The sequence below is a fragment of the Phoca vitulina genome, unplaced genomic scaffold, assembly GCF_004348235.1.
Source record: "Phoca vitulina isolate PV1807 unplaced genomic scaffold, GSC_HSeal_1.0 scaffold84, whole genome shotgun sequence".
In the NCBI taxonomy this organism is placed as follows: domain Eukaryota; kingdom Metazoa; phylum Chordata; class Mammalia; order Carnivora; family Phocidae; genus Phoca; species Phoca vitulina.
The window spans coordinates 5,268,592-5,294,353 of NW_022589787.1; the positions used below are offsets into that span (position 1 = coordinate 5,268,592).

A 25,762-nucleotide genomic window follows, 5' to 3' on the forward strand; every position below is an offset into this window, starting at 1 on the left:
TGAGCTCCTCATGCAGAATATATATAGTAGAAGCCACCTCTGGGCCAGGGTACCCAACACCTGTTACCCTGGGCCTTCTACTCTAGGTGAAGATGATGTTGGGGGAGGAGAGAGGAACAAACTAAAAGAAGGGACAGGGTCAGATGATGATTGTGTGCTATGCAAACACATAAAAGAGGGTGATGTCAATGGAATACTATGCAGCTACAAAAAGGATAAGAAACGTCCCCACTTCTGATGTAGAATGATCTCCAGCATATATTTACTGTTGAGTGAAAAAAGCAACATGGAGAGGAGTGAATGGCCGGCCTGCACCAACAGAGTGTAGGGGGGCAGCTGGAAGGTGACTGACTGCAAGAAAGTGGTCAGGCCGATGGATGGCGGATGGGAGACTTGGTTAAGGGATGACAGCTGCCAAGTAGGAATGCTGGGGGCAGAGCCACACACGCGAGCTCCGCAGGCAGTAAGGAGCCTGCAGGCCAGCAAAACCATCCAAGAGGGGTGGCTCATCTGGCTGTGCTGCTTCCAGGTGCTACTGCCAATGGCCTCAAATTTTTGCCCCCAAACCAAGCCAGAAAAACTGAGAACAGCTATAAAAACCAGCATTTAAAACAAACAAGCAATTGACACTATTCTAAAATAAAGAGTTTATTAAACACAAACAACCATAAACTAAAACAAAACAAACGAACAAACAAACAAAAAAAACCGCAACTACAGTATCAAACTTTCCAGGCTAGAATTTTTTGGGTTTTAAAAAATTTTTTATTTAAATCCAATTTAATTAGGGGCGCCTGGGTGGCTCAGTCGGTTAAGCATCTGCCTTCGGCTCAGGTCATGATCCCAGGGTCCTGGGACTGAGCCCCACATCAGGCTCCCTGCTCAGCTGGGAGTCTGCTTCTGTCTCTCTCCCCCTCTGCCCCTCCCCACCACTTGTTCTCTGTCAGATACATAAAATCTTAAAAATAAATAAATAAATAAATAAATCCAATTTAGTTAACATACAGTGTACTATTAGTTTCAGGGGTAGAGTTTAGTGATTCATCAGTTGCATATAACACCCAGTGCTCATTACATCACATGCCCTCCTTAATGCCCATCACCCAGTTACCCCATCCCCCCACCCACTTCCCCTCCAGCAACCTGTTTGTTTCCTAGAGTTAAGAGTCCCTTATGGTTTGCCTCCCTCTGTTTTTGCCTTATTTTATTTTTCCTTCCCTTCCCTTACGTTCATGTTTTGTTTCTTAAATTCCACATATGAGTGAAATCATCTGATATTTGTCTTTCTCTGACTTATTTCACTCAGCATAATACCCTCTAGTTCCATCTATGTCTGTTGCAAATGGCAAGATTTCATTCTTTTTTTTTTTTAAAAGATTTTATTTATTTATTTGACAGAGAGAGACACAGCGAGAGAGGGAACACAAGCAGGGGGAGTAGGAGAGGGAGAAGCAGGCTTCCTGCCGAGCAGAGAGCCCGACGTGGGGCTCTATCCCAGGACCCTGGGATCATGACCTGAGCCGAAGGCAGACGCTCAACGATTGAGCCACCCAGGCACCCCAGATTTCATTCTTTTTGATGGCTGAGTAATATTCCTGTGTGTGTGTGTGATCTTTTTTATACCAGGCTAGGTTTTTAGGGAGCAGAATTTGAAAAGCAAAATGAAACAAACTTCTTCAGAAAGTTAAATGTATCTACGCAATGCACAGATTCAGAATAAGTAAGGGCAACATTTTTGGCTACTGAATCCAATCCTGGTGCCCGCGGGGGCCACTACTGACTGCATGGCAGCATGGTCAGGCCCTTGGGGGTCCCACCCACATGCTTGCTGCCCTGGCAGCTGGGTCACAGTTACCCCACTTTTCTAATGTGACAATCTGATTTACCCTGAGTATCTCCATTTATAATAGTGGGAACCCACACAAATACCAAAACATATTACCACCTTCCTCAGAGAGTCCAAAATAAGCACCAAGAAGAGATCAGTGTCTGGAGTCTTCAAAACTATCCTTAGGTTTGGTGGGATTTGGGCATAATCATCTGAGACGGGAGTGAGAACAGCCATGTCGTCTTCGACCTTGGAGAGTTTCACATTGATGGACCTATAGGAAATAGCACCTCCTACTTCCAAAAGGACAAAAGCAACACCACAAAATTCCAGTCTGGGGCCTGATCTGGCAGCAGACCAGCCCAACACAGAAATTCTGGCTTCTCACCACTTGCACAAGGTGCACAGACAAGGGAATCCAGAGAAGGGAGAAGTGAAGGGGTGATAGTGAGCAGAGGGCGTGAGGAGGGGTGGTGACAGGCATTCCTACAGGGCAGGGCCGCTGTGTCTGTAAGAGAGCCAGGCATGTGCTCACTATGCCTCAGGCACAGGCCCCAGAATCTGCTGCACTCGACTAAGATGTAGATGATGCTCTTTTCATTCACTGTTGCAGAAATATTCATACATTCATAAGTCAAAGTTTGCTTTCAAATCAACTGACAACTCTTTATAACATTTTTCCTAGGTGCCCGGTACTGTGCTTGCCACTCAAAGGAGCTAAGCACAACAGTATATACCTAAGACACAAGCCTAGTCTTAGAAGGGAGAAGACGAGGGGGATCTGTGTCAACTGGGTGCTAGAGACCCCGCTCTCACCAGGCCCCGGAGGCCTAGAGGATCACTCCACTGTTGAGCCACCAATTCCTACTGGATTGTGGTGAGGTCTTTAAGAGTGCTGAACAACTCTCACAAGGGATTTACTTGTCTTGAGAGATATGCAACAGGCATAATTGAAGGAACTAGGCAGCAAGGATCACATTGGTTTCAGATCTCTCTTTTTCTAAGTTCCTTTTTTTTTTTTTTAAAGATTATTTATTTATTTGACAGAAAGCACATAAGTAGGCAGAGCTGCAGGTACAGGGACAGGGAGAAGCAGGCCCTCCGCTGAGCAAGGAGCCCAACGTGGGGCTCGATCCCAGGACCCTGGGATCATGACCTGAGCTGAAGGCAGACGCTTAACCACTGAGCCACCCAGGCGCCCCTTTTTCTAAGTTTCTAATACAGCATCACACTCCATCCAAAAGCCAGTAAGTGTCCAATTGCTGACCTGAAAATGGGTGTAGACTGTTCCTTTGAGCTGATGAGAGAGGAGTTCTGCTCTCCCAGCATCAAACCCCTATGGTTCTATAATTCTTTTATGTCCATACAAGGGTCTTTGACTTCTATTTCGTAGGTGAAGAAAAGCTTTTGATAGTTTATCTTACTTCCTAAAAGCACAGCTAAACCAGAGGAAAAACCAGCCTTCTAATGATTCCCTGCCACTAAGTAAGTCAATTCCATAAGGCAGTCCTCCCTCAGTAAAACTTGGGGCTCCCTGCCATAACCCAAAGCCAGGGACTAAAAGGCACGTTCAGACTTAGACACATGTGGACAAGAAGAATTGCACTTTATGTTGTGTGTTCAGGAAAAGTCAATACATGAAGGAAATCTTCCTATACTAAATATTTAAAATTCATGATAAGAGATTACGATTTAAAGTAATTCTTCCTGGGGCGCCTGGGTGGCTCAGTTGGTTGTGTCTGCCTTCAGTTCACATCATGATCCCGGAGTCCTGGGATCAAGCCCTGCGTTGGGCTCCCTGCTCAGCAGGGAATCTGCTTCTCCCTCCCCCTCTGCCCCTCCACCCTGCTCATGCTCTCTCTATTGCTCTCCCTCTAAAATAAATAAATAAAATCTTAAAAAAAATAATAAAGTAATTCTTCCTAACTTATCTGGTTGTTAAAAATTCACAAATAGGGGTACCTGGGTGGCTCAGTCAGTTAAGCGTCTGCCTTCGGCTCAGGTCATGATCCCAGGGTCCTGGGATCGAGCCCCGCATTGGGCTCCCTGCTCAGCAGAGAGCCTGCTTCTCCCTCTCTCTTTTTGCCCCTCCCCCGGTCGCACGTGCTCTCTCTAAACTATATAAACCTTTTTTAAAAAATTTCACAGATATTGCAGTAGAAGATTCAGTTCTCCCTAACGTTCCTAGAGCAAGGCTGCCCTGGATGTCAGCTGCTTGCCGGCCCCACGGCTAGCCTGCCTGCTCTTTGCAGGACTGCCCAGCGCAGCCTGTGATTCTGGTGGGTCCTCCACCTCACGCCGTCACTCCTGCTGTGGAGAGGGTAGCACATGAGGGGCTGCTCACTCAGAGTCCATGCTGACTTGCAGATGGCCTAGGGTTCCCTGACTTTGTCACTACGTGGAAAGGGTCTACCCAGGAACGTAGCAACAAAGGGGAAATCCAAAAGATGCAGGTCCGACGGGAGGCCATGAGCTCCCAGAGTATCCACATCCAACCGTGGACTACCTGACAAAGTATTTTTTTTTTACTTATTTTTATTTTTTTTACTTTTGTAATTGGATGTAAGGTGGCCAATCCAGTGGCTCGGCCCCTAGAAGCGTGGCAGTCTGAATCCCATGCCCTGAAGTGCATATGGGCACCATGGTCCCGGTCATGGCAAAACATGACCCTGCCCCTGCCAAGGTCCCAGGGCCCTGAAGAAAGGAGACTGCTTTAAGAAGCAACATAGCAAAAGATCTCTTCAAATAGGTCTAGAGACATAACCAATTAACACTGAAATGCCTGTTTGCTTTTTCAATACATTTGACAAGCTGATACTTTCAGAGCAGAGCAAAGATATATGAGGATGCTACATACCCTTGAAGAAGAATACAATAAGGGAACATGTCCTGTCAGGTAGCAAGACTTAAGTTAGAGCTATAATGAATAAGAATGTGTTGTTATGCCGTGGACAGACATATGACCAATGGGTCATGGCAGAAAGCCTGGATACTGACCAGTGCATCCACAGAAAGGAGGGGTCCTTCAGCCACTGGAGGAGGGATGGACAACCGATCAACCCCATAGAGGAAAAAAAGAAACGTCATCCACTCCTACATCACACACAAAAAAACAATTCCAGAAGGATTATGAACTTAAATATAGAAAGCAAAACTTAAAACCTTCAAATGAAAATATAAGAGAATATCTTCATGACCCCTAGGTAGGAAGGAACTTCTTTAAAAAGATACAAAAAGTGCTAACTATACCAAAAAAGAGACTACAGTCAAATTAAGAGTATCAGTTTATAAAAAAAATCACCACTATCAGAGTGAAAAGACAAACCACAAACAGGGAGAAGTATTTGCAATGTGCGTAACACACAAAGGTTATACAAAGAGCTTCTATAAACAAGCTGTAGAAGAATGGGTAAAAGACACAATGGTGGATTTAACAGAATAGGAAGAGCAAGCAACAAACAAAGATGCCCGCCTCCTTAGTCACAGAGAGAAAACCAGAAGAAGGCCACAAGAGATTCTGTTATAGTCACTAGGTTTTCCAATTCAGAATGCTCAGTTGTCATGAGGGGACTGAGAGAAGGCTAAATGACACCACAAGAAGGCTATCAGTGGAGAGAACCGGTGTCCCCTGGGGCAATTGCTCAGTAGTGGTAAGCTTTCAGCATTTGCTTTATTATGCTGTCTACTAGAGTAGTCATGGGACATATGTAGCTTTTTAAACATAAAATAATTAAAATTCTACAAAACTTAAAAATTGGTTCTTCAGTCACACTTTTTTGTTTTTTGCCCTGCAACCTTTTTATCTGAGGGAGCTGAGATCTTGGACACCACTGTGTCTTCAACAAGACCCTGCCCCAGCGTGCTCCAACACACTTCAAGTACTCAACAGCCTCAGGAACAGAACTTTCCATCATGCAAACAGCTCTCCTGAGCAGCCGTGCTTTATACCTTACATATATGTCACATATGTTTGTGCAGATACTGCATAATAAAATGCTCCACGGTGCTCACACAGTAGAACATTCTTAAATGATGAATTACATTGCATTTTTGTTTTTCAGTTACAGGAAACAAATACAAATTAAAGTCTAAATAGTCACACCCAAAAAAAGAATGGTGCTTTACCCCCATTAAATAACCCTAATAAATCAGGCCTCTAAAAAATGCCTTTTTCTGTAGGGAATGACTCTGCATGGCCTGGGGCTTGGCTGGGCTGAGCACTCACCAGGCTTTGCTCGATGAGTAGGCAGAAGAGGACAGCATTGCCCACTTCCCGCAGGTTCTGGAAGCACACGGTCTTCAGCTCTGCGTACTCAACAATGTCCTTCAGCTGGTGGTGGAAGAACTCTAGGATGCCTGTGGTAGCAGAGAGTGAGCAGGGGGATTGGGGAGGCTGGAGGCACAGCCTGGGGTCTACGGCTGGGCGCACTCGTGCTGGCCATGGAACATCCTCGGACACTGCCACTGGGCCTGCTACGGAGATGGCCACATGTCCCCTGACCCCAACACCTTTCTTGTTTGTCCATCCCCTGGGTCTTGGGCCTTGGCTCCAAAACCTCTTTCTCCACCAACCCTGTATCTTCTGAGGAGGCACCACATTACCAGAATAAAGGAGAAAGACCACACTGTCACCTCCAGCAGAAACAGAAAAGGTTTGGATAAAATTCAGTATCCCTTCACAGGCATAGAAGGGAACATACTTAATTTGATAAAGGACATCTATAAAACACCTGCAGCTAATGTCATACTCAGTGGTAAAACCTGCATACTTTCTCCCTGAGCTCCAGAGCAAGACAACACATTTCCATCACTGTCCTAGAGATCCTGCACATTGCAATAGGGCACAAAAAGACCAGGCATAAAAACTAGAAAGAAAGTTAAAATTCCCTAATTTGATCTATACATTCAAATGCTGACCCAGTCAAAAATCCACAAGCTGACTCCAGAATTTATGTGGTCATGAAGACCCAGAAGAGCCAAAACAACTCTAAGAAGAACAAAGTTAGAGACTTAACAGGTTTCAAACTCCTCAGCCCAGCAGGTCAGGTCCCAGCTGGACCTGGCAGGTGAGCTCCCTGTCCCTCCCTGGCTGGTTATCTTCAAGGTCCCTGTGCTGTCCAGGAGTCAAGGCCTCACAGGGTTCAGAGGCCCATCACCCATCGGTGACTAAAGGGTGCTGCCTCCCCCTGCCAGCTTCCTCACTCAAATGTGGTGATTCCAACATACCTTCCCACACACCTGCTCCCAGCTGGAAGGCTGGCTGGTTGGTTCTACTGGAAACAATCAGACTTTGATTGGATTCCCGGCCTCCTCCCACCTGGGGAAAGCAGATCCTATCCTTATCAGTAAATTCTGACTTGCTTTCCCAGGCTGCGGTCTGAACACCTGCAGCCCCGGGAGGCGCTGCACTCACCAGGAGAGCCATACTCATGCCGGGGCAGGCGGCAGATCTTGGGCATCACCTCCATCAACGTCTTCACGTACTGCAGGATTGTGCCTTGCAGCTGCAGGAGAGAGAGGCTGCATCAGCCACTGGCCGCCACTGTCCCAGAGGTTGTGAGTGCTGCATGGGGCTTCTAAAAAGGAGTCTGTTAGTAAAACACATGGCAATGAGCAGGACTGAAAATCACTTTGGCTGGGAAAGGAAATCCTATCCACAGAACGAAAACAACCCCCGCCAGGGTGACTTAAATGCATGTTCTAAAACACAATTCCTCTCTCAGGTGGCAAACGGTCTGAGATGTGACAACGGGAGGGTGAGGAGCTCAAGTTGCATCCAACTTTGGTGAGCACAGTGGCCCTGGGGAAGCAAACATCCTCACGGGGTGGTTTCTGTATTCCTCTGATGGACTCGGTGCAGCTCCAACACCAGACTCTGTCACCTCATGCACCTAACACCTTCCAAGTTACGTGTTTTGGGGCAGAGGCTTTAGCTGAAGGTCCTAACAGAGACCGAGTGGGTCATGTAGTCATGGCTGTGTCAAAAGACCCAACTTTTATATATTCTAATTGATTTCTGATCCAAAAAGAATTTTGTCAACTTCTTAGAATTCTGTCAGCTTTTGCTTTACATTGTTAATAATCATATCATCTCCTTGATGGATTGCCACTTTAACTATGTGGCCACAAATTCAGCTTTAAGGATGGAAAAGACCTAAAGAATCTTAAAGAAATAGGCTCAATCACAGAAAGACAATTAAAATAGGGGCACCTGGGTGGCTCAGTCTGTTAAGCGTTTGCCTTTGGCTCAGGTCATGATCCCGGAGTTCTGGAATTGAGCCCCACATCGGGCTCCCTGCTCAGCGAGGAGTGTGCTTCTCCCTTTGCCTCTGTCCCTCCCCCCGCTCATGCTCTCTTTCTCAAATAAACAAACAAAACCTTTTTTAAAAATGACTAAAATAATGGGAAAAGATTAAAGATTAAGATTTTATGAAGTTCTTTCTCAGTTAACAGAAATAACACATAGAAAACTAAATCTAGGGCGCCTGGGTGGCTCAGTTGGTTAAGCAACTGCCTTCGGCTCAGGTCACGATCCTGGAGTTCCAGGATCGAGTCCTGCATCGGGCTCCTTGCTCGGTGGGGAGCCTGCTTCTCCCTCTGACCCTCCCCCATCTCATGTGCTGTCTCTCTCTCATTCTCTCTCAAATAAATAAAATCTTAAAAAAAGAGAAAGAAAGAAAGAAAAAGAAAGAAAACTAAATCTAGGGATGCCTGGGTGGCTCAGTCAGTTAAGCATCTGCCTTCAGCTCAGGTCATGATCCCAGGGTCCTGGGATCGAGTCCCACATTGGGCTCCCTGCTCAGCGGGAAGCCTGCTTCTCCCTCTGCCTGCCGCTCCCCCTGCTTGTGTGCTCGCTCACTCTCTCTGGTATTTATTTTTTAAATAAAATCTTTTTTTTTTTTTTAAGATTTTATTTTTTGACGGAGAGAGAGGGAACACAGCAGGGGGAGTGGGAAAGGGAGAAGCAGGCTTCCTGCCGAGCAGGGAGCCCGATGTGGGGCTCGATCCTAGGACCCTGCGATCATGACCTGAGCTGAAGGCAGATGCTTAACAACTGAGCCACCCAGGCGCCCCTTATATAAAATCTTAAAAAAAAGAAAAGAAAACTTAATCTATGATAGCCTACAAACATCATTTTCTCACTTACTCTTTCCAAAAAGACTTAAATAAAAGACTTCTGCACATAACTTCTGACCTCAATCTGAAGTTACAGAGATGAGTGTCTGAATCCTTTATTCACAGTTTAACCCCTGGTACCCAGGAAAGGCACACACCATCAGCCCTATAAGGGGGTGGGGAAGACTACTTTTGCATATAAAGGCCACATTTTCTTAAAAGGAAATCTGTATTTTGGCACTTAACTTTTTCTGTGAATTAGTTAAAATAACATGGACCTGGCTTTTCCACCCCAGTGAATTCAAGGCTGCGTGTGATACTGTGATTTATAACAAAAAATACATATTTTTAGTATTTAGTCTTGTACCTGTTCCTGACACAGAGCCCCTGAAACCCTTCAAATTATCCTAAGAGAGCCTTCAAGGTGTCTCTGGTTATGTTAATGAGGTGACTTTTGGAAAGCACCCACCAATGGCAGCTGGTTGCCAGGAGAACCAACCCCATGGTAAGATTTGGGACTTTTAGACCCACCCCCAAGACTCCTGGGGACGGGGAAGGGGCTAGAGGTTCATTCAGTCACCAAAGGCCAATGATTTAATCAGTCCTGCTGATGTAGTGAAACCCCCATAAAAACCTAATAGGGTGGGGTTTGGGGAGCCTACAAGTTGGGGAACTGGAACAGTTCCACAGGTCCCCGTGAGGGAACCCAAACCGCATGAGGACAGAAGCTCCTTTCTTCGGGACCTCTAGCTATGTATCTCTTCATCTGGCTGTTGATTTGTATCCTTTGTAATAAACTGGTAATCTAGTGAGTAAGCTGGTTTCCTGAGTTTTGTGAGCTGTCCTAGCAGATAACTGAACCCAAGGAGGGGGCTGTAGAAACCTCTGATTTATAGCCAGTGGGTCAAAGGCACAGGTGACAAATTCACTTGAGACTGAGTGGGAGTGGGCGCGGGGCAGTCTTGTGGGTGAAAGCCCTTAAACTGTGGGATCTGATGCTACCTACCTCCAGGTAAACAGTGCTAGAATTGAGCTGAACTGAAGGACACCCAGCTGGTACCCAAGAAGTGCTCAGTGGAGTGTCTGAATCCTTTATGCCCCTCCCCACATTACAATTGGGTGCAGAACCCTTCACCATGTAAAGGAAGTCCATGGAGGGAAACCTACCAGGCTCTTCACGACCTTCAGCAGCTCCTCCATGACCACTGCAATGCCCTGGTAGCCGAGCAGCCGGCAGATGACCTGGAAGTGAGGAGGCCCCACGAAGTTCCGGTAGCTGCCATAAATGCTAGAGTACGCCAAGTTCAAAGCCTGGGGGATAAAGAATTTAAGTGCTTCATGAAATCTCCAGAGTTGTCAACGTGCTTACTGTGCACACAAGATGAAGAATTGCTGCACCAAAGATGCATTCAATATACAGTGCCCTTAAGGTGGAGAACACCAGAGAATTTGTGAGACTTGCCCTTACTGGTATTTATGTCTTCAACATGAAGACATGACAAGCAAGCTTATTAAAACAGAAAAAAGAAACAAATTTCAAAGATTTATCAAACTGCCAGTTCCACAGAAGCCATCTGAGGTCCTGGAATGAGAAACAAGCACATCCTCACTGCTGCATCCTCGAAGCTGCTCCCAGTCTCCAGGGGGAGACATCTGAGGACAGAGAGCAACAGAGCAGGGAAACTGTCTTCTCAGGGACATGAAGGGAGCTGGAGACAGCGGCCCCCAGAGGGGGAGTAGGTGACAAAGGTAATCAGGGTGGTTTCCTGCAGGAGGGGACCTCCAAGCTTGTCTAAGGACATGGCGCCCACTAGGCAGGAGGACCCCCTAATAAGCATTCAGTACTGTGTGTTTCCGTGTCAGCACTTCTTCAGCGGCATCCCACAAATTCGGATATATTTGCATTTCATTTAGTTAGGTGTCTTTTAAAAAAATTTCCCTTCAGACTTCCTCTTGACCCATGGATCATATAGAAATGTATTAATTTCAAGTCTTTGGAGATTTTCTTGTCATCTTTTTATTACTGATTTCTAGTTTGAGTCCACTATGGTCAGAGAACTCTTTTAATTTTCTTGAGGTTTGTTTTATGGCCCAGAATATGGTCTATCTGGGGGGGAACGCTCCATGGGCACTTGAAAACAATGTATGTTCTGATGTTGTTGGGTGGAGTGTTCTACACGTCAACAATATCCTTTTGGTTGACGCCGTTTAGTTCTTTATTGTTGCTGATTTTCTGTCTACTGACTTTATTGATGACTAAGAAGAATGTTGAATTCCCCAACTATAATTGTGGACTTGTTCATTTCTTTCACTTATGTCAGTATTTGCTTCAAGTATTTTGAAGTTCTGTTGTTTGGTACACAAACATTTAGGATTGCCATATTTTCTTGGTTGCTTGATCCTATTATATAATGTCTCTCTTGGTCTCTGATTAATAGTCTTTGCTTCAAAATCTACTTTATCTTATTTTTTAAAAATGTTTACTTTTTTTTTAGATTTCTTTTTTTTTTAAGATTTATTTATTTGTCAGAGAGAGAGAGAGCATAAGCAGGGGGAGCGGCACGCAGAGGGAGAAGCAGGCTTCCCGCTGAGCAGAGAGCCTGATTCGGGACTCGATCCCAGGACCCTGGGATCATGACCTGAGCCGAAGGTAGATGTTTAACCAACTGAGCCACCCAGGTGTCCTTACTTTATCTTATATTAATGTATAGTCACTCCTTTCTTCTGATTAATGTTTGCATAATATATCTTTATCTATCCTTTTACTTTCAACGTACCAATATCATTAATTTGAAGTACGCTTCTTGTTCAATCATGCTTTTTAAATCCACTCTGCCAAACCTCAGTATTTTCACTGTATTTAGACCACTTACATTTAGTACATTTACATTTAGTAATTATACATAATCTAATTATTGATATCTAAGTACGGTCTGTTTCATGCTTCCTGACTTCTTCTGGGTCACTTCAACATTTTCTAGAATTTCACTGTGATTGACCTATAGTAGTTTCAAGAGTATCTCTTCACACAGATGTGTTAGTGGTTGTTCTAGGTCTTATATTATACGTTATATGAGTTATCACAATCCACTGTTATCAACATTTTACCACTTCGATTGAAGTGTATCAACCTCACCTCCATTTAGGTTCCCCGAATCCTCCCCTTGCCCCCTTTATCATTGTCTTAAATATTTCCTCTATATACACCAAAAACCACATCAGAAAGGTGATTCAGAAGAATCAGCACAGCAGCTCTTGAGTATCTTCAGAAGGCCTGCTTGCAATTCCTGGGAATTCAGCCCTTGGAATGTTACCAACTGATAAAGGTTGTTTTCTACTACTGGGACATTTAACCATGCTATACAACTTGTCTAGGTAGGATGTACAAGTAGTGATTTATGGGGGCTCCTTTCCTTCTGGGGGTTCTGGAGTTTTAGTAACTGTGAATAGTCAAGACAGGAGGCATGTGCCTATGTACCCAGCCCTAGTGAAAGCCTTGGACATGAGCAATTGAGTGGGCTTCTGTTCTCTGGGCAGAAAAACTGCACGTCCCATGCAATCCCCATGAGGGACATCTTTGGTAGCCTGTGCCTGGTTCGATCACCACCTGATGCGTCTTTTTCCCTTACTGGTCCTGCTTTGTATCCTTCAGCAATAAGGAACTATAGCTGTGAGTACAACTGACTGAGTCTGTGAGTCCTTCTGGACAAGCAAAATGTGTGGGTGGTCCTAGAACCCAAAAACAGAAAGTCTGGGACTAAAAAATTACCAAACACAACACTGACCGGCTTGGAAGCCCTGCCAAGTGCCCATCCTGTGCCCAAGCCTACAACCCCTGCCTACAACCACAATCCCACTCGAAAGGGGCATATTTGGATCATCAGCTTAGATACACCTTCCTCTTCCTAACTCCTCCTTAAATCACCACAATGTGCATTTAAATGCTAGGATTCAGTGTGAGTTTTTTGCTTGATAATAAATTCTAATGTTTCAAAAGGAAACCATGAAAAACATCAGTGATATCTAATGGCCTCAGGAGCTTGGAGAATGCCGGAGGAGGACCCTCGGCTCACCCCCATCCCATCTCCAAGATATTATCCACCTCCAAGTCAATCGCTTCAGAGAGCGATCTGAAGACTGGAAGAACAAACTCCACGATGAAACATAGAGAAGAAGCTACATCTGAAATATTAGGAAGGTCAGAAAGGCAGAGGGAGGCTGACCACAAGAAGAGGGAGCTGCATGTCCAAAGAGGGCAGAGAAACAGGCACCAGGGAACTCACATGGGGAGGACTAATCCCCATAACTTTGGGCTTTAAAAACCAGAGGAGCTGCATCAAAATCAATAAAAGCAGGCCAAGTCATAATTAAATTTGCAAAATATAGTGATAAAGAAAAAAATCCTAAATGCAGCAAGACAAAGGAAGTCCCTAACTTACAAGGAAGACCCATAAGGTTAGCAGCAGACTCTTTGTAGAAACGTGGCAAGCCAGAAGGGACTGGCATGATAAATTCAATGTGATGAGTGTGAAAAATCTGCAGCCAAGAATACTCTATCCAGGAAGGCCAGCATTCACAATAGAAGGAGATAAAAGAGTTTCCCAGAAAACAAAAACTGAAGGAGTTCGTGACCACCAATCTAGCCCTGCAAGAAATATTAATTAATGAGACTCTTTGAGTGGGAAGGAGGGACAAAAAGCAACAAAGACTAGAAAGGAATGGAAAAAATCTCCAAAAACAATGACAAAACAAGTAAAAACTAGGTACTAAATACATATCTATCAATAATTACTCTGAATATAAATGGACTAAATGTTCCAATCGAAAGACATATGCTATTATAATGGATTAAAAAAACAAGACCCATCTCTATGCTGCCTATAAGATACTCATTTTATTTACTTATTTTTAAATATTTTCTTTCTTTTTCTTTCTTTCTTTTTTTTACAAGAGACTCATTTTAGACCTAAAGATACCTGCAGATTGAAATGAGGGGATGGAGAAATATTTATCATGCAAATGGACATATGGAACCATAAAAGACCCCAAATAGCCAAAGCAATCTTAAAAAAGAAAAGCAAAGCTGGAGGCATCACAATTCCGGACTTCAAGTTACAGTACAAAGCTTTATAATCTAGACATTATGGTACTGGCACAAAATAGAAATGTAGATCAATGGAACAGAATAGAAAATCCAGAAATGGACTGACGACTACATGGTCAACTAATCTTCGACAAAGCAGTAAAGAATATTCAATGGAAAAAAGACAGTCTCTTCAACAAATGGTGTTGGGAAAACTGGACGGCCACACGCAGAAGAATGAAACTGGACCACTGTCTTACAGCATACACAAAAGTAAACTCAAAATGGATGAAAGACCTCAATGTGAGACAGGAATTCATCAAAATCCTAGAGAACACAGGCAGAAACCTCTTTGACCTCAGTTGTAGCAAATTCTTACTAGATATGTCTCCTGAGGCAAGGGAAACAAAAGCAAAAATAAACTATTGGGACTTCATCAAGACAAAAAGCTTCTGCATAGCAAAGGAAACAATGAACAAAACTAAAAGGCACCTTTGGAATTGGAGAAGATATGTGCAAATAACACATCTGATAAAGGCTTAATATCCAAAATATATAAAGAACTTATAATACTCAACACCCAAAAAACAAATAATCCAGTTAAAAAATGGGCAGAAGACATGAACAGACAGTTTTCCAAAGAAGACATATAGATGGCTACAGACACATAAAAAGATGCTCAACGCTGTGAATTGTGCAAGACTGTTGAATCACAGATCTGTACCTCTGAAACAAATAATGCAATATATGTTAAGAAAAAAAAAAGGAAGAAGAAGATAGCAGGAAGGGAAGAATGAAGGGGGAGAAATTGGAGGGGGAGACGAACCATGAGAGACAATGGACTCTGAAAAACAAACTGAGGGTTCTAGAGGGGAGGTGGGTGGGGAGATGGGTTAGCCTGGTGATGGGTATTAAAGAGGGCACGTACGGCATGGAGCACTGGGTGTTATGCACAAGCAATGAATCATGGAACACTACATCAAAGACTAATGATGTAATGTATGGTCATTAACATAACAATTAAAAATTTTTAAAAAAAGAGAAAAAAGATGCTCAAAATTACTCATCATCAGGGAAATACAAATCAAAACTTCAATAAGATACCACCTCACACCAGTCAGAATGGCTAAAATCAACAACAAAGGAAACAAATGTTGGAGAGGAAGTGGAGAAAGGGGAACCCTCTTATACTGATGGTGGGAGTGCAAACTGGTGCAGGCACTCTGGAAACCAGTATGGAGGTTCCTCAAAAAGTTAAAAATCGAACTACCCTAGGACCTAGCAATTACATTACTAGATATTTATCCAAAGGATACAAACATAGTGATTTGATGGGGCACATGCACCCTGATGTTTATAGCAGCAATGTCCACAATAGCCAAACTAGGGAAAGGGCCCAAATGTCCATGATGAATGGATAAAGAAGATGTGGTGTGTGTGTATATACATATATATATACACACATACACACAATGGAATATCACTCAGCCATAAAAAAGAATGAAATCTTACCATTTGCAACAACTTGGATGGAGCTTAGAGAGTATTATGCTAAGCGAAAATATCAGTCAGAGAAAGACAAACACCATTTGGTTTCACTCATGTGTGGAATTTAAGAAATAAAACAGATGCGTGGAACTCTCGTTCATTTCCAGCTAAAATTTCACCTGCAGAACGAACGTGTATAATTAGATCCCATGATAATAGAGCCTGAGAAGTCCCAGGCTCTGTCCTCAACAGGCCTGAGACACAGGAAAGATGGTGGTGTAAATCATTCTGAGTCTGCTGGACTGAAAACCAGGGGATCCCTTGGTGTATTACTCAGTCCAAGAATAGGAGAAGAAAAGATGAGATGAACAGTTCAGGCAAAGACACAGAAATAAAAGGGGTGACTTCTTCCTTTAAAAAAAAAAAAAAAGAAAGAAAAGAGATGCACATAGGGGGCAAAAAATAGAGGCAAACCAGAAAACAGACTCTTAACTATAGAGAACAAACTGAGGGTTACTGGACGGGAAGTGGTGGGGGGGTGGGGGGGGTGGGATGGGTTAAATAGGTGATGGGGATTAAGCAGGGCCCCTGTTGTGATGAGCACACAGTGATGTATGAAGTGTTGAATCACTAAATTGTACACATGAAACTAATATTACACTGTATGTTAACTAACTAGAATTTAAATAAAAAGAGAAAGAATGAAATCTTGCCATTTGTAACAACATGGCTTAATCCCGGGACCCTGAGATAATGACCTGAACCTAAGTCAAACGCTTTACCGACTGAGCTACCCAGGTGCCCCTATTTAATCTAATTCTTTTAAAAATTATCCACCTTGGAGTGCCTGGGTGGTTCAGTCAGTTAAGCGTCCGACTCTTGATTTTGGATCAGGTCATGATCTCAGGGTGGTGAGCCTGAGCCCCACACTGGGCTTTGTGCTCAGCACAGAGTCTGCTTGAGATTCTCTCTCTCCCTCTGCCCCTCCCCCCACCCCCTCAAAAAGAAATTGTCCACCTCATGCCTTTTTGTAGGGTTGGAGGAGGTGGGCAGCCTGCACCCATATACCAGCCAGAATCACAGTGTATGCCCATTTTCCAAGGGCATGGTCCTAGCACGGTCAAGTTCAAGTTGCCATCTGTAGTGAGAGGAATGAAGGTGAACAAGACGACAGAAATGAAAGGTTCACACTCTAAAGAACAGAGGATTAGGGAAGTATGGGTTAGGAACATTAAAAGGTGTCCTCGTGTAGGCCATGTGGGGGTGGCAGCCCCCTGGCTCCTGATCTGTGTCCTGGCCTCGACTGCCCTGAGATTAAAAGGCAAGCTGGTATTATTAGGCAAGCTGGTCTACACTTGTGGCCAGCTTCACTCAACCAGCAGCTCACAGAACATGAGAACAGGTTTCTCTCGTGGTCCACAGAGTGTGGGTGTCACCTGGATGTGGGGATGAGGCAGAGTCTGTTAACTGCCTGGGCCTCATGTCCCACCATAAGCATCACCTGTCTGAGCTGAGGAGCTTCCCAGTGGCAGCACTGAGCCAGGTGCTTTCATCTCCCACTTCCCTTCTCTGAAGCAAGTGCCACTGGGGGTTCTCCTCTGCAGGTGAGAAATCTCTGGCCAAGTGGGAGGACGGAAGAGGGCAGGTGCCTGAGGCCACCTGCCTGTGCCTCAACAGCTTCAGCCTCCTCTCTATCCTCTGTGCCTCACTGGTCATACTCCCAAACCTGCGGGGGTGCCCTGTCCTTGCCCAGATCAGGCAATTCTGGCTCTTGGTGCCCGTCTGCACCCCAGTGCCCAGCCAACACCTTCAGGCCTCTCTGGAGCAAGGCCTACACTCACATCCTGCTGCACCAAGAACCTTCCTCCCTGACCGAGACCAGGCACAGCCCAGGTCACAGCGCATGCAAAGGAAACACTTGCTGAGTGACCCCTGAGACTATGACTGCAACTCATTATCTGTAGAAAAAAAAACATTACTTAATATTTTTAAAAATGGTAGTCTCAGAACACAGCAGACAGAATAATGATGCCTGGTCTTCTTCACTCCTGGTCATCATCACGAGGCTTAAAATACAGCAGCAAAAATCCTGACCCTAACCAATGGGGGGGGCAACGTGATCCTCCAACCCACCCCCCACCCCCTCTCAACTCCCACAACCCTTGCCTCCGCTGAGTGAACTGTGAAGCCAGCCTGGCTGCTGCCAGAACACTCAGCACGGCAGCATCCTCCCCCACTCACGGCAAGGTCTGTGACATGTGGCACAAACAGACCTGGGAAGAGGAGTGGACACACGCCCTAGGGATGAAGGCCTCTTCCCTTTAACCTCCCTAAATCTAGCCCTCCCTGACTTCAAAAACTGACACCTCCACTCACCAACTGCCAGAAACCTAGGAAAGATCTTTGGGTCCTCCTTTTCTCTCACCATCCATCTTCAGGTCATCAGCAAGTCCAGTCAAGTCCACTTCCAAAATATCCCCTGAATGCATCTACTTCTCTTCATCTCTGTCAGCGCTACTTAGTCCAAGGCACCACCTCCTGCTTGGACTAGGGTAACATCTCTCCACCAGCCACCATTCTCCGGCTGCTTCCTGACCGCCCCCTCACACCTTGGCCCTAAGCTGCCTGCCATACACCGCACCCACCCCTATCTCATGACAGAGCCTCGGCCCTCAGGGCCCTCTGCAGGGTTGGATCCTTCTCAGCATCCAGATCTTGTTAGAGCAAGGCCTCTCCAAAAACCAGCCAAAGCTCTGTTACAACATCCTAGGAGCACACCTTCTCACAGGGACATGCTCATCTCCCCTCCCAGGGACATGCAGAGCACATGGCGCCGCCCAAATGCAGAAAACAGAGATAGCATCAATTTCAGCTTGAAATTCCACATTTCCTTGCAAAACACAGGCAGCTTCTATTTCTGCCAACACTGGTTTCCCCTTCCTCCCAAGTGTATCCTCTACTTAACCCTCTGGCTTGTCCCACTAAGACATGTATCATTTTCTTCTTGGCTGACAGGCTGAAAATTTTAAATGGACACATTAGTTTGTAAAGTGTTGTGATGTTGTGATTAAGACAGAAGTGGGCGGCGGAAGGTAAGATGACATCACGAGCCTGGAGAAGTTGGAGGAGAGAAGGAGGGTGAGCCAAGGACCCGTCTCTTCAAAGACTAGTCATAAGGGAATACTGACATGCTGACACCATCCTGAGAGCCACCACTGGGACCCAGGTGGTCCTTTTATGTCATTATGTTAATAGGCTCATTTCTGCACCTGTGAGAAGAACATGCAGAAAATACAGAGAAGATACTGCCCAAACCTCAGCCCCTCAGAGCTTCACAGCAGAATGAAGCAGCAGCCGCTCAGTGCTAAAGGCTCTGAGACCACAGGGGCTAGTGTCCGTACCTGGGGAAGCGGGCCATGCCCCACTTCCCTACACAGCCCACAGGCTGGGCCGTGTGAAGACGGAGACTGACACCAACATCTGAGGGAGCAGCCTAAAACCCTAGTGAGAACAGTGCAAGCATACAATAGAGTTCAGAAAAGGAAAACGTTTCTGACTCAGCCCTCCTAACGACTGTACTGCATTCCACTGAACAATAACATATTGTAATATTCTTGATGGTCAGTTAGGCTGCTACCATATTTTTTATGACAATGTTGTATGACCACCCCCATAACAGACCTCACTTTATACTTGTCTGATTTACTCCTTAGCTGTCCAGCTTCCTACAAGTGAGAACATTTAAATATTTTTTCTTTTATTATTAACATATAAATGTATTATTTGTTTCAGGGGTACAGGTCTGTGATTCATTAATCTGATATAATACACAGTGCTCACCAAACACATACCCTCCCCAATGTCCATCACCCAGTTACCCCATCCTTCCCAGCCCCCTTCCACTCCAGCAACCCTCAGTTTGTTTCCTGAGATTAAGAGTCTCCTGGGGCGTCTGGGTGGTTCAGTCGTTAAGCGTCTGCCTTCTGCTCAGGTCATGATCCCAGGGTCCTGGGATCGAGCCCCACATCGGGCTCCCTGCTCAGCTGGAGGCCTGCTTCTCCTTCTCCCACTCCCCCTGCTTGTGTTTCCTCTCTCGCTGTGTCTCTGTCAAATAAATAAATAAAATCTTAATAAAAAAAAAAAGAAGAGTCTCTTATGGTTTGTCTCCCTCTCTGGTTTCTTCATGTTTCATTTTTTTCCTCTCTTTCCCTATGATCCTCTGTCTTGTTCCTCAAATTCCACATATCAGTGAGATCATAATTCTTTCTCTGATTGCCTTATTTCGCTTAGCATAATACCCTCTAGTTCCATCCGCATGTCATTGCAAATGGCAAGATTTCATTTTTTGATGGCTGCATACTATTCCACTGTAGGTATATGTGTATATATATATATATATATATATATATATATATCACCTCTTCTTTATCCATTCATCTGTCGATGGACATCTGGCCTCTTTCCATAGTTTGGATATTGTGGACATTGCTGCTATAAATATTGGGGTGCAGGGGCCCCTTCGGATCACTACAATTGTATCTTTGGGGTAAATACCCAGTAGTGCAATTGGTGGATCATAGGGTAGCTCTATTTTCAACTTTTTGAGGAACCTCCATACTGTTTTCCAGAATGGCTGCACCAGCTTGCATTCCAACCAACAGTGTAGGAGGGTTCCCCTTTTCTCTGCATCCTCACCAATATCTGTCTTTTCCTGAATTGTTAATTGTAGCCATTCTACCTGGTGTGAGGTGGTATCTCGTTGTGGTTTTGATTTGTACTTCCCTGATGCCGAATGAGGTTGAGCACTTTTTCATGTGTCTGTTGACCATTTGGATGTCTTCTTTGCAGAAATGTCTGTTCATGTCTTCTGCCCAATTCCTGATTAGATTATTTGTTCCTTGGGTGTTGAGTTTGATAAGTTCTTTATAGATTTTGGATACTAGCCCTTTATTTGATATGTCATTTGCAAATATCTTCTCCCATTCTGTCGGTTGTCTTTTGGTTTTGTTGACTGTCTCCTTTGCTCTGCAAAAGCTTTTTATCTTTTTTTTTTTTTTTTTTTTTTTTTTAAAAAAAGATTTATTTATTTATTTATTCATGAGAGACAGAGAGAGAGAGAGGCAGAGGGAGAAGCAGGCTCCCAAGGAGCAGAGAGCCCGATGCGGGACTCGACCCCAGGACTCTGGGATCATGACCTGAGCCGAAGGCAGACGCTTAACCATCTGAGCCACCCAGGCGCCCTGCAAAAGCTTTTTATCTTGATGAAGTCCCAATAGTTCATTTTTGCCCTTGCTTCCCTTGCCTTTGGTAATATGTCTAGCAAGAAGCTGCTGCAGCTGAGATCAAAGAGGTTGCTGCCTGTGTTCTCCTCAAGAATTGTGATGGACTCCTGTCTCACACTGAGGTCTTTCAACCATTTTGAGTCTATTCTTGTGTGTGGTGTAAGGAAATGGTCCCATTTCATTCTTCTGCATGTGGCTGTCGCATTTTCCCAACACCATTTGTTGAAGAGACTTTTTTCCATTGGACATTGTTTCCTGCTTTATCGAAGATTAGTTGACCATAGAGTTGAGAGTTCACTTCTGAGTTCTCTATTCTGTTCCACTGATCTATGCATCTGTTTTTGTGCCAGTACCATATTGTATTGATTATTACAGCTTTGTAATAGAGCTTGAAGTCCGGAATTGTGATGCCACCAGCTTTGCTTTTCTTTTTCAACATTCCTCTGGCTATTTGGGGTCTTTTCTGGTTCCATACAAATTTTAGGATTATTTGTTCCATTTCTGTGAACAAAGTTGATAGTATTTTGATGGGGATTGCATTGAATGTGTAGACTGCTCTAGGTAGCATAGACATTTTCACAATATTTGTTCTTCCAATCCATGAGCATGGAACATTTTTCCATTTCTTTGTGTCTTCCTCAATTTCTTTCATAAGTATTCTATTGTTTTTTGAGTACAGATCCTTTGCCTCTTTGGTTAGATTTATTCCTAGGTATCTTATGGTTTTGGGTGCAATTGTGAATGGGAGCGACTCCTTAATTTCTCTTTCTTCTGTCTTGTTGTTGGTGTATAGGAATGCCACTGATTTCTGTGCATTGATTTTATATCCTGCCACTTTACTGAATTCCTGTATGAGTTCTAGCAGTTTCGGGGTGGAGTCTTTTGGGTTTTCCACATAAAGTATCATATCATCTGCAGACAGTGAGAGTTTGACTCCTTCGTTGCTGATTCGGATGCCTTTTATTTCTTTTTGTTGTCTGATTGCTGTGGCTAGGACTTCTAATACTACGTTGAATAGCAGTGGTGATAATGGACATCCCTGCCGTGTTCCTGACCTTAGGGGGAAAGCTCTGTTTTTCCCCATTGAGAATGATATTCACTGTGGGTTTTTCATAGATGGCTTTTATGATATTGAGGTATGTACCCTCTATCCCTACACTGTGAAGAGTTTTAATCAAGAAAGGATGTTGTATGTTGTCAAATGCTTTTTCTGCATCTATTGAGAGGATCATATGGTTCTTGTCCTTTTATTAATGTACTGTATCACAGTGATTGATATGTGGATGTTGAACCAACCTTGCAGCCCAGGGATAAATCCCACTTGGTCGTGGTGAATAATCCTTTCAATGTACTGTTGGATCCTATTGGCTAGTATTTTGGTGAGAATTTTTGCATCCATGTTCATCAGGGATATTGGTCTCTAATTCTCCTTTTTGGTGGGGTCTTCGTCTGGTTTGGGGATCAAGGTAATGCTGGCCTCATAAAATGAGTTTGGAAGTTTTCCTTCCATTTCTATTTTTTGGAACAGTTTCAGAAGAATAGGTATTAATTCTTCTTGAACTGTTTGGCAGAATTCCGCTGGGAAGACTTCTGGCCCTGGGCTCTTGTTTGTTGAGAGATTTTTGATTACTGCTTCAATTTCCTTACTGGTTATGGGTCTGTTTAGGTTTTTTATTTCTTCCTGGTTCAGTTCTGGTAGTTTATATGTCTCTAGGAACGCATCCATTTCTTCCAGAGTGTCTCATCTGCTGGCATATAGCTGCTCATAATATGTTCTTATAATTGTTTGTATTTCTTTGGTATTGGTTGTGATCTCTCCTCTTTCATTCATGATTTTATTTATTTGGGTCATTTCTCTTTTCTTTTTGATAATTCTGGCCAGGGGTTTATCGATCTTATTAATTCTTTCAAAGAACCAGCTCCTAGTTTCGTCGATCTGTTCTAGTGTTCTTTTGGTTTCTATTTCATTGATTTCTGCTCTGATCTTTATTATTTCTCTTCTCCTGCTGGGTTTAGGCTTTATTTGCTGTTTTCCCTCCAGCTCCTTTAGGTGTAGGGTTAGGTTGTGTATTTGAGACCTTTCTTGTTTCTTGAGAAAGGCTTGTATTGCTATATACTTTCCTCTCCGGACGACTTTGCTGTATCCCAAAGATTTTGAACAGTTGTGTTTTCATTTTCATTTGTTTCCATGAATTTTTTTAATTCTTTAATTTCCTGGTTGACCCATTCATTCTTTAGTAGGATGCTCTTTAGCCTCCATGTATTTGAGTTCTTTCTGACTTTCCTCTTGTGATTGAGTTCCAGTTTCAAAGCATTGTGGTCTGAAAATAGGCAGGGAATGATCCCAACCTTCTGGTAGTGGGTGAGACCTGATTTATGACCCAGGATGTGATCTATTCTGGAGAATGTTCCATGGGCACTAGAGAATGTGTATTCTATAGCTTTGGGATGGAATGTTCTGAATATATCTCTGAAGTCCATCTGGTCCAGTGTGTCATTTAAAGTCTATTTCCTTGTTGATCTTTGCTTAGATGATCTGTCCATTTCAGTGAGGGGGGTGTTAAAGTCCCCTACTATTACTGTATTATTGTCAATGTATTTCTTTGATTTTGTTATTAAATAGCTTATCTAATTGGCTGCTCCCATGTTAGGGGCATAAATATTTACAATTGTTAGATCTTCTTGCTGGATAGACCCTTTCAGTATGATATAGTGTCCTTCCTCATCTCTTATTACAGTCTTTGGTTTAAAATCTAATTTGTCTGATATAAGGATTGCCACCCCAGCTTTCTTTTGATGTCCATTAGCATGGAAAATGGTTTTCCACCCCGTAACTTTCAATCTGGGGGTGTCTTTGGGTCTAAAATGAGTCTCTTGCAGACAGCATATCAATGGGCCTTGTTTTTTTATCCAATCTGATACCCTGTGTCTTTTGATTGGGGCATTTAGCCCATTTACATTCAGGGTAACTACTGAAAGATACGAATTTAGTGCCATTGTATTGCCTGTAAGGTGACTGTAACTGTGTATTGTCTGTGTTCCTTTCTGGTCTATGTTGCTTTTAGGCTCTCTTTGCTTAGAGGACCCCTTTCAATATTTCTTGTAAGGCTGGTTTCGTGTTTGCAAATTCTTTAGTTTCTGTTTGTCCTGGAAGCTTTTTATCTCTCCTTCTATTTTCAATGACAGCCTAGCTGGATAAAGTATTCTTGGCTGCATATTTTTCTCATTTAGTACCCTGAGAACATTTAAATATTGATAAACATTTCAGATGGTCCCCGAGAATCATACAGTCCCACGTGCACTCCTTTATTTTTCTTCAATTACTGGTGAGGCTAGATATCTATTTCTATTTTTTACTACATTTTTGGGAAATATCTGCCCATTACATCTGTCTCCTTTTTACTATAGAGTGCTATCTTTTTCTTATGAAACTATAAGAGTGCTTTAAATATTAACAATACTAGCCTTTAATAATACTCTTAACTTGTTGCAAATCCAGCCACCCTCAGCCTGGACACTTGTCTCACCTTACTAGACAGCAGGTGTTCTGTGACCTTTGCCTGCTTGCCTGTGGTTTCTGGATATCAACTCTCTTGCTCCTTCTCACCTTACCCCTCCTTTTGTGGCATCACCACTGGACAAGATATCCCGGCCCCTCTGCCATAGATGAGCCTCTGAGCCTATTCCACACACTTTCCTTGTTTGATATTTTTAAACCTTTAACTCTGCTGACAATCTCACTTATTTTAGGGCCAGGAATGAGGCCAGGCCTAGCCTGACACCCAACACATGGCCAGAGGGCTGTCCCAACACTACGTTCCTTTTCAGAAAGGTGCTAATGGAAGAAAACAATAACATTTCACACATGGCATGATACATTTAAATCATTGCCACTCACCTGATTTAAACTAAACTTGAAAATATGCTTCATTATAAATTTAAAAAGTCACAACACAAACACAAAAGAGCCTACCTTTGATCCATGCAAATACTGGGGCTGTGCATTAGGCTGTTTATCTCTTTGAAATTCTTGAGAAAATGGTAATACTGTCCGAACAAATCTAAACAAAAAAGGATAAAAAGAAAAAAGAAAACAAATTTAATGGTAGTTCTTTAAAATTCAGAACTTTTCCATTACCCATCAGTTACATCTTCCTTCCAGTTAACTGATGTAATCATCACATAGAAAAATTCTAAGAAATCAAATACCATGAGATATAAATGCTCCCAAGTATAATACATGTATCCAGAGTTCATCAACAGAGTGAGAACACCGGGTCCTTCCACCATGTAAGCAATCTCCAAACTCTGGGAGACAGTCTGGTTTATTGGCACCAGGACCATTTCATGACTAATTCAGTCCTTTGACAAGTGGTAACAACCAAGCACTCAGGCCTTGCTGGGCCTCTGGCCACAGCAGTGACCTTATGCACAGGAGTGGGAAGGCAGATACAGGCAGTCATGTCCAGTTATTCACATCACTAGTTACAAGCTAATGGGAAGAATGAGCAACCTGAGTGCTTATAGCCACACTCATAGAGCCACAAGACTGGCTTGATAATGGATTAAGAGACACTGAAAATCAAATGCTTGGCTTTTTTAAAGCAAACACGTCAAACTTGGCTAATACTTTCAAATCAGAAGCGTTCATCTAAACATATGAAACTTTTAAAAAAGATTTTATTTATTCATTTTACAGAGACAGAGCACAAGCAGGGAGGAGGGCAGAAGGAGAGGGAGAAGCAGGCTCCCTGCTGAGCCAGGAGCCCGATGTGGGGCTCGATCCCAGAACTGTGGAATCATGACCTAAGCGGAAGGCAGACACTAAACCGACTGAGCCACCCAGGTGCCCCTAAAATATAAAACTTTTATAAAGAAGCATCATTAAGAAAACTATATGGATTTTCTAATTATTAAATTCGAAGAACTTGGGGCGCCTGGGTGGCTCAGTCGTTAAGCGTCTGC

At 43.6% G+C, this 25,762-nt stretch overlaps 1 protein-coding gene across 4 annotated transcripts in view; it reads right to left on the bottom strand.

Moving 5' to 3' along the window:
- Nucleotides 1-25,762, bottom strand: part of CYFIP1 (cytoplasmic FMR1 interacting protein 1) — a 128,026-nt gene that overhangs the window by 13,725 nt on the left and 88,539 nt on the right. For all 4 annotated transcript variants that reach the window (XM_032395430.1, XM_032395429.1, XM_032395428.1 and 1 more), the window contains 4 exons: nucleotides 24,771-24,858; nucleotides 10,112-10,255; nucleotides 7,242-7,332; nucleotides 6,054-6,184 (listed from right to left, as the gene is read on the bottom strand). In XM_032395430.1, the coding sequence (XP_032251321.1) occupies nucleotides 6,054-6,184; nucleotides 7,242-7,332; nucleotides 10,112-10,255; nucleotides 24,771-24,858 (454 nt within the window). The remainder of the gene's footprint in view (nucleotides 1-6,053; nucleotides 6,185-7,241; nucleotides 7,333-10,111; nucleotides 10,256-24,770; nucleotides 24,859-25,762) is intronic.